This window comes from Aptenodytes forsteri, unplaced genomic scaffold (assembly GCF_000699145.1).
Source record: "Aptenodytes forsteri isolate BGI_AS27 unplaced genomic scaffold, ASM69914v1 Scaffold179, whole genome shotgun sequence".
Taxonomy (NCBI): Eukaryota; Metazoa; Chordata; class Aves; order Sphenisciformes; family Spheniscidae; genus Aptenodytes; species Aptenodytes forsteri.
The window spans coordinates 1,957,420-1,966,942 of record NW_008795378.1 but is presented as its reverse complement, the minus strand read 5'-3'; the positions used below and the strand labels follow the sequence as shown (position 1 = coordinate 1,966,942).

Below are 9,523 nucleotides of genomic sequence, written 5' to 3'. Positions count from 1 at the left end.
CCTTGCCCCCGGCAGGGTGGCTGCTCAGTCTAGCCCCCTAACAGCCACCAGCAGTTTCTGACACTTGGAAACCAGCACATAAATCTCTACCATGAGAGCTAAAAGAGCAGGAGTGTGGTGTTGTAGTGGTAACAGGTTGCTCATTGCTAATGGACCTGATCAAACCTCCTGAGAGCTTCAGTGCTGGAGACTGAGCTGCTGCACGTGTTTCTACAGGTCTTTCTGGTAGAGAAGGCGGGCAGGCGGTCCCTGTTCCTGGCTGGTTTGATGGGCATGTTAATAAGCGCCGTGGCCATGACAGTTGGACTTGTGCTCCTGGTAAGGATTTCTCCCCATTTTTTTCTCCATGGTTTGCAAACAAGAGAAGACAAACCACCCTTTAAAGTGAATGTTTTGCATTTTCATCTCAAAGAAGTTCAGAAAACATTTGTCCTTAGAAGGGACACTTCAAAGTGGCCATAGCTGGAGCCACCTCTGGTTACAGCAGTGCCTGAGGACATTGCGCTTTTTGGCCCCTGAGATACCCCAATGCTGCTAGAAAGGACGTGTGTCCCCTGTCCTCTCCCTGAGCCTGCTGACAACCTCAGCTCCTTACACAGCAACTGCGCTATTCCCACGGCATAATCCCATGGCTGCTAAGAAAACCCAGGGCATACCTCCACGCGCAGTGTGTGCCCTAAACCCTCAACCTGCATCTCCCTGGCTCGGTGCAGGGATGCTAGACTAGCATCTTGTCATAAAAAAAGGGACAAATTATTCTTCTGACACCCAGGAGAGGGGTCAGGCTGTGAGACAAGGGGCAAAACAGGCAGAGGATGGAGCCAGCCCCCATCAAATTCAGTCCAAACCACTGGTGCAAGCCCCTGTCAAGATGTAAAACCAAATAAGGGGTGGCCTCCTTTACTGAACACCCTGGTTATTAAAGACAACACCATCCTGCCTCTTCCTGGCCATGCTGCAGGCAAGGAGAGGGCTCAAGGGTACAGCTGAGCTGATAACTGTGAGCTCAAACATCTCTCTGCAAGCGGCAACGCTGGCACCACACACCCAGCCAGCACCCGACACAAGAGTTTAAAGCTTTAATTATTCATGTCCAGCCTCCGCTTGTCTGAATAGAAAGAAATTTCTGAAAAAGAAGGCTAATTAAAGTAATTAGAGATAATTAATGAGAGTCATGTTGGGACTGTAACACCGAGTGCACCCTCTTGCAGAGCCAGTTTGCCTGGATGAGCTATGTCAGCATGGTCGCGATCTTCCTCTTCGTCATCTTCTTTGAAGTTGGGCCCGGGCCCATCCCCTGGTTTATCGTAGCCGAACTGTTCAGCCAAGGCCCGCGCCCCGCCGCCATTGCCGTCGCCGGTTTCTGCAACTGGGCCTGCAACTTCATCGTGGGAATGTGTTTCCAGTACATAGCGGTAAGAAATCCCTCTAAAACCATACAAATAAGTGACTGGCACAACCTCACTGCTGGGCTCCCGAAGCAACCCAGCGGGATGTGGACATGCCTCCCAGATTTCCATCCCCAAGCCCCACTGGGCACCTCAGCCACCCAGGGTAAGAAGGGGAAGCCATCCCTGTGGTGCTGATGGTGGTGTCCCCTGTTCTCGCTTCCCCCACTGCAGGATCTGTGTGGACCATACGTGTTTGTGATCTTTGCGGCTCTGCTTCTAGTCTTCTTTCTGTTTGCATACTTCAAAGTACCGGAGACGAAAGGAAAGTCCTTTGAGGAGATCGCGGCTGTATTCCGCCGCAAGAAGCTCCTGCACAAAGCCATGACTGAGCTGGAAAACCTGCGAGGCAGTGAGGAGGCATAGACATCGCCACGCACCCAGAAAGGAGGGACTGAGCATGGACCTCCTTCAGGCACTGCAGGAAGAACGTTGAGCAAAAGTCTAATTTCACAAAAACCTTGCAGCTGGCAGACCAGAAGGACCCATTTGTCAGGTGCCTTCTGGCTGCTGAGGCTCACACCTCCAAGCCACAGGTGCTAACCTGGCATTTTACTCTGAAATACTCGGTACAACTGGGCTGCAGGAAAAGCCAGGGAAGGACAGGAGGAATATGTTACATGTGTGTCTCCGTGCCCCACTGGAAAAGCCCGGTGGGACAATGATCTTGCTAGTTGGCAAAGCATTACATTGAGCAGGGTCATCACTCAGCTGGAATGAAGGAAAGAGGGGTCGGCTGATGCTGTAGTCTCATGTTTTCACCTTTTTGTCCCATGCTTGCTGCTTCCTTCTGCTGAGTGATCTCATGACTTGAGAATGCAGTTGTGCCACCAGCACACAGCACTGATCGCCTGAGGTGCTAAGGAAAACAGACTGAGCAAACTCCCCCTTACTCTTGCCTGTGCAGAGGAAGAAGGTGGATCCCACCTGAATCGGTTGGGATGCACCTGGCTTGCTTTGCTATCCGTGCATTATGGAAATGCTGTCCAATCTCAAAAGGATTTCTCTAAGTCACAACATTTTTTAAGAGAATCTTAGAAACTCTGGCTGGGCTGATGTGCATTTTTCTTCTTTCGTTTCAGCCAGACTATTTACCTCCTCTTTCCTCCTAGGAAGCCTTTCCTCCCTCCTTTATCCCTGCTGCAGCACAAGATACGGCACATCATTGACCACACAATGGGCCCAGGCACTCCGGGCCCCCAGGTCAGGAGACTCAAGTCCTGCTGCCATCCCGCCCATGGTGTGACCATCACCAGGTCACCCCCCTCACTGCTCCTCCTTCCCCACCCTCTGTGTCTGCCTTCCCTTCCTTTTGTACAATGCTTAGACCCACAGGCTCCAGCTTCAGCTGAGGCCTCAGGCTGCCCGTACCGTAACAGTTAATGATAACCCAGAGGGGAAATGGGTATTGCAGCATTAACTGGAAGGTGCCCCACTGATCTGACCCCCACTTTGCGCCACTTAGGGTTTTGCTGGCTGAATGTGCTTCAGCCAAGATAGTGTGCAAGAAGGAGGTTGTGTTGTTTCTATAGCCTTGTTTGTGCTCGTTTTCCTTCTTTATGAGATACTTTTATGTGACAAAATCAAACTGCAAGGATTTTTCTTCCTTTTTGGGGGGATATGTTGGAATCATTGTAAAAGCCTGCTCTCGTTTGCTTGACTTTTAAGATTTGCATGTTCCTTGTCGTGATACCAGGTTACTTTCTAGCAACTTTCTCAGGATAGAAACCCATTATTTATTTAGAGATGAAACACCAGCACTGCTTGGTCACTGCAAGCTCATCGCAACTGCCAGTGAAACAGTGACCGTAACGTAACAGAGGATCAAGCATAATGAAAAGCATGAGAATAGATGGGCCAAGGAGGATCATAGGCTGCTGCTATGGGTTTGGTTTTAGGGAAGGTTCGTGCTCCTTTCCATGTGCCTGAACTTCTTTCCTTTGTAGACTTTACTCTCTTGGTATTAAGACCTTAAAGCAAATGCTGGTCCGTTCCAAGTGGCTGGAAGTGTAGCCACGAGGTGCACTGGGACAAGTGTCTGGCCCTGGTATATGCACTGAAGCAGTAAGATTGCACCAAAGACTTTCCTGGAGTGACTGCTGGGATTTAACTAGAGGAGAACTGGGTCAATGCTGTCATGTGCTACAGCAGCAGGGGACCTGGGACTGACATGGGGCATGCAGGGCGTGTGGGAACCAGGGCCCAGGCTGCAGTGCACAGAAGAGAGCAGCAGAGCTGGGGCGCAGGCTCTGGGTCGAACCGTCAGTCTGTGTGCTGCAAACAGGTCTCCCCAGGTGAGACTAGCTAAGACGGCAGGCTCAGAAGCTCTCCATGGTGTCTACTGCAGTTAGTTAAATATTATAATGGATTGTCTGAATGTAAAAAAAAGGGAAAAAAAAAAAAGAGATGGGTTCTTGCTTTCAGTAATGTTATCAATGTCTGTTACATAAAGGTGACAATGAACAACATCTACGGCATGTGTTGGCTTGTGCTGTTGGTTTTTTTTTCCCTCTGTACATCTCGGACGTATGTCCAACTCCAGATGGGAGGTATTTTCCTGGCAGGGCACATTTGCTCCATGGGTGGTAATTGCTGTGCAAGCCCTCAGCTAAATCCCTTTGAAATGGATGGTCCAGAGGTGAGACTGCAGGGTTGGGAAGCAGCCCTGGAGCCGGTGGGAGCTGGCTCTGTGTTGGGATGAACCCTCACTGGAGGTGTGCCAGCATCTAACCCCAGCTGTCCCCACCACCCACCTGTAAAAGCCCACTGTAAAGCACACCTCTGCTTGCATGGACGCTCGTGCAGCTCAAAACTTGGTGCTGGGGCCTCTCTAGGCACGATAGGCAGGAGGAGCATTTGGGGCGCCATGGGGTTCGAAGCAGATTTGTCCCTGCTCTGAGGGCAGAGCCAGGCTAGGTTCCCTCCAGGAACAGGAGGATGAGACAGCAGAGGCAGGGTGGCAGTGAGGGTGCTGGTACCAGGGTCCTGGACATCCCCACTCGGTCATTCTGAGCCGGCCAGTCTGTACAAACAGAACAGCTCGAACTATGGCTGCACAACAGCTGTACAGGTGGTTTAACATGAGAAAGGCTGTTCAAACCTGCTTCGCTAAACTTCTGCTGAGCTTCATCCTAATGCCTGAGGGGCACCAGCCAGTGACACTGTCAGTAACTCAGCAGTGAGGGGTCATTTATTTAGCAACACTCTGAGCAGCCAGTCTTTGTTTTCCTGTGTGTTACTAGGTGAATGATAATAGAAAGCCTGATCCAATTACTTTAGTACAGCACATACATTAGTTTAACAAAGCCCACAACACTAACATTACCCATAGTTATATTCCTGAACTTCCCAGAAGATCTACCTGGGGGTTTAGAGGCCCTTAAATAAAATGACTCTGTAAAAACAGTTGTCAGCTGAAAGCTATGTGTACATTTAATCAGACTTTCTCTCCTCATTTCATCCCACACCTCTGTGAAGCTTTTGGCTGAGCTATAGTAAAGACCACGTAGCTTGAAGCAGGAGTCTCAGAGCCAGCAGACTTCACATGCCAATAATTGATTTTTTTTCCCCGGTCTGCTGCCAGCATGCCGTGAATCCTGCTGGCTAACAAGGCACACCCTGCACTTGGTCAGTGCCGAGTTTCAGGTTGTGCTTCCTTGCAGCAGCTGCTGCATATAAGGGAAGTCAGTCTTCTCCTTCCAGGTTGGGACCCTCTCTGACCTTCTTAGGCCGTAACTGGACAACGTGCCTTCATGCATTTTACTACTATCATTTCATGTATTTTATATTCCCCTGGAGATGATGCCTCGCTCATCCTGGGATGTTTCAAATCAATTCTGCTAATGGTTGCAGTGGGGCAGGCTGCAGCCTGGGACAGGATGTGCAGAGCTCGGCGCTGCTGAAGGCTGCAGCAACCCCTGTCCTCACCAGAGCTGCGGTGGAAGGATCAAGCTGATACGCTGCGCTGAACTACCACAAGTACACTTTTAGCATGTATGACGATGCAGGAAGGGGTCATACGAGTTGGTTAAATTTGCAGATATGTTTACTTTTGTCTTGTCACATCAGGCTGGTAATTAGAACTGTACACTTTATCTGTCCTTGCTACATGCAAGTTCCAGTTAAAACTTGTTCTTGAGACACAGCTAGTTGAATCATTATTTTTATCTCTCAGTGTTACAGTTTTACTAAGTTGCTAATCATTAAGAAAATTTAAAAGGCTGAGTCATACTTATTAGCTAAATGGTCGTTACACTTTAGTTAACATGGGAAATATGTTCCCATACTGTGGCTGGCTAATAATGCTATATAATTAATAATCCCTGAGAAAGCATCTTGTCAGCCAGAGCTTTGACAGTGTTTTCCTAATGTGCTGAGATGACAGCCATTAAGACTTTTCTGTTGTGTCAGATAAATGGCTAACGATATCTAGTTTCCCACTCTCTAGGCATAATTTTAAAATTAGTTTGACTTCCCTAATCCAATAAACTCAGGACATTTGGCCCCATTAACACTTTCCACACTAATTTATCACAGATTTTTCTGCCTCACTTCAACTTGTTTTTCATCACTGAGAAGTGCTACCCTCCATCTCCTGAGTCAAACAGCTGATGAGGATGAAGCTGAATCAAGTACTACATATGCAGGGACCAAGCCTTTGAGGTATGATGCATTTTCTGAGGTGCTCAATGTCCTTATCTTTCACTGAAATCTATGGGACCTGAGGGATTACAAGGCAGGATGTCAGGTCTGGATCCAGCAGCACATGTAAGCATGAGATTTAATTTAAGGTAACTGAGCCTATGCTCAAGTGTTTCACTAAATCCTGAAGCAACACTGGCAAATTTTACCCAGAGGCACAGCCTGAACAGCTGTGCTGAAAGGGAAAGAATCTCCTCCCCAGCAGAGTAGCGATAGATCCTGGCTGTAGATCAGCAGTCCCTAAATTTTACAGGCTGTAGGTATAACTGCAGACCTGAGGCTTGGGCAGTGCCTTGTGGGTTCGCCCCCCTGTATTCTGTTCAGCAGAGAGCGGCTCTCGTGACTATGAAAAGCATCAGGGCCCCCCAGGTCATGGGTGGGATATCACTGTTCTAGCACCATTGCAGCCCCAGGAGGAGGGAACAGCCAGAGTTACTATGTGCTTTCCCTCTTCCTAGTGGGAGTTACAGGTGGCTCCCACTAGCTCAATGTCCCTGCACTGTCACCGCTTGCCTCTGATCTCCGGTGTGGGCCCAGGGTAATTCCCTGGATAATTCAGACAGTGCGGCTGTCTGCGCACACCTCATTTGAGCACATTTGTCTGGCTGGGCTGTTGTGTGGACCACTGAAGAGGTAAGGGTGACCACAGAGCAGGCAGAGGCAGTACTGTGGTAGTTTTTAAGCGTCCTGGGGCATTTAGCCCCTAATAATTGTAGGAACCATCCAGCATCCCAGAATCCCTTTCTCAAGGCCGATGCAAATGCAAGGTGAGTCACTGGCACTGCATTCATTCTTCGTAGGAGCCAGACGGTGAACAACAGGGTTAAAGCAGTGCCTGGAGCAGAGTGGGTGCCTATGGCAAAGTCACTACTGGGTTCACGCTACATGGAGAGATTGTATGCAGGAGCTCAGAGGGTCTGCTAGGCACGGCACTGTCCTGTGGAGGTGGGGATCATCGGTCCCCAGCCTCTCTTATGTCCTGCTGCTCAAGGCTGTGCCCAGAAGCCAGTGTGAACCCTCACCCCCAACAGTCAGGACACGTCGGTGGGATCCCAGGTAAGACAGCTCAGCAGTTGAGACACGCTTGCTCAAGTTGGAATAGGTTTGTTTACACTGCTTTGCTCGTGACCCATTATTTCTAATCTTGTGACCTGAACCAAGTCGTGCTGAATGAGCCTCCCTCTACTTTCCTGTGGTGCTCACCCAGCGTCGAGGGGAGCAAGGCTGCGTAAACTGCTCACCGCCGCTCTGCAACTGGCCCTCTCTCAGCTAGCCTGCAGGGCTTTCCTTCAGCACCCTCTTCTGTCTTCCGAGCACCGAGGCCTCCACCTTTGATGTCCCAGGACAGTGCTGCCCTCCTTGATGTTCCCCAGAGAGATTTCTCCCAGAAGCTAGCAATGCACCAGGCAAGTAGCTGGAGTGAGGAGGCAGTGTAAGCTAGGCTGCACCCACGGCTTATGTTGGTGTAAACACCACCTCCTGCATTCTGGTGGGTTTGCTGGAAACAAGGTGGGATGTTTACCCCAGTGCTGGCTGAAATGCATACTCTCGAGGCAAGGCTTTAATGAGGTGTTTTAAGGCATCAGACATTTCTCCAGAACATAACTGAGAACAGATACAACTTGCTCACTTTAAACCTTCCAAAAGTTTTCTAACTCCAACCATTTCTGCAAAGCAATTCATATGAAGACTTCGATAGCAGAACCAAAGCTTGATAACATACTGAGTCTACTCAAAAGAAAAGATGTGTGTGTGATCCAGCTGTGCAACACTCTACACACACATGAATAAAAGGAAATACATTTAAATGTGAAAGGCCATGGCATTTACAAATATGCTTTGAAATCAAATTGCTTTTGTTGTATAGAAAAGTGGGATAATCACATTAGTACTATCAAGAAACATGTTTTAGAAAATAAATGTTGATCCAAAGGAATGATGCCTGCAAGCAATGACTGACGGAGCTGATTTCCAAGTTTTTACCGAATCTCTGATAAAGGCTGCCTTGGAATATTTGTTTTGTGTCTCAGAAATAAATATCATCTACAGCTGCACTTCAGCAAGACTTGGTGTAGTACAGAAGATCTCTCAAGTCATCCAAAATGAATCTGTTAATTGTGGAAAATCAACCAAATTTATAATCTGATACTTGAGACAAGAAATTATCACTAGTGCTTAGCCCCAGGCTGCCCTGGTTTGGGCTCAGAACAGTTGGTAGTTCTCTTGCAAAGTATTTTATTAAAAGAAAAAAGCCACAGAGCATGTGCAACTAGTCATGCACTTGTAGATAAACAAACACACACTGCACATGTAAAAACACTTAACAGAATGGCCCAGACTCTGCTTATCAACTGACACAGAAGAAAAATGGGCAAGTTCCCCAGGGTAATGCGTATCATCTCTAGGGTGGGCTGGGTGAGGCAGCATCCACTGAAAACCCCTGTAACAGAAGAGAGCCAGCATCTCGACCTGCTGGAGCATTATAAAGGGGTCCCGTGTAAATGAAAGCCAAACCTATCTCCTTGGTACATGCTGTGCAATTTGGAGTGGGATCTATGTAACCAAGGGCAGGACCACAGGCAAACAGATCACACAGATTAACATGAATTAAATAAAAGATCCCTTAGAAACCAATTTAAGATTTGACTTTAAAACTGGCTCCTGTAGCCACCCATTGGAACAGAGACATTAAACTCAGGATCTTGGGGCAGAAAACATAGGACAGCACGCTGCAGCCCACAGTGCTGACAGCAGAGGCCAGCTCTGACAGTGCTGCCGCACACACCTCCAAATTTCTGCATTTTACCGTTTGTCTGGTGTTTAAAGTAGGTGATCTGCATGGCACCGGGCAGGGCCAGGCCCCATCCACTGGCAGCTCCACAGAATGGTCTTCAGGTGAATTCGGTGAATTTGGTCAAACAGCTGAAGGTATTATGGCATCTGACTTGAAGAGTTTTAACAGAAATAACCATTTGGCCTCATTTTGCTCGGGATCCATCTGTCTGGCCTGGTGGCTACATTCATCACCACACACCTCTCCTCAGCGCGGGGGGTGGATGCCGGAGGCTAACGAGGGCTGCGCCATTAGCGTTGCAGCTAAGGGGTAGGGCATGGAGCCATCCGAGTCCCATGTCCATTAACGAAAACAAGCTTTCACCATGGCTTCCAGGCGGTTTCAGGCCCTTTTGATTGATTACTGTGCACTTGCAAAACGCTCGTTTCTGATTACTCCAAAAGGGGAAACATTAAGTGGACAAATGAGTTTTGTATCGACAGTTAACCACATCTCACGAGGCAGCCTTATCCCGCCGGGCCGTAGCAACACCCACTTCTTCTCCAATTCGCTTAAAACCTACTTTTGACGCCGGGAGCCA

The 9,523-nt window shown here is 48.6% G+C and overlaps 1 protein-coding gene across 1 annotated transcript in view; it reads left to right on the top strand.

Annotated features, from left to right (window-relative positions):
• The window catches only part of SLC2A2 (solute carrier family 2 member 2), a 10,380-nt gene extending 8,566 nt beyond the window's left edge, over positions 1-1,814 (top strand). Inside the window, exons 9-11 of the mRNA XM_009280556.1 lie at positions 217-318; positions 1,212-1,415; positions 1,623-1,814. Of these exons, the coding sequence (XP_009278831.1) occupies positions 217-318; positions 1,212-1,415; positions 1,623-1,814 (498 nt within the window). The remainder of the gene's footprint in view (positions 1-216; positions 319-1,211; positions 1,416-1,622) is intronic.
• The last annotated feature ends 7,709 nt before the right edge of the window (positions 1,815-9,523 follow it).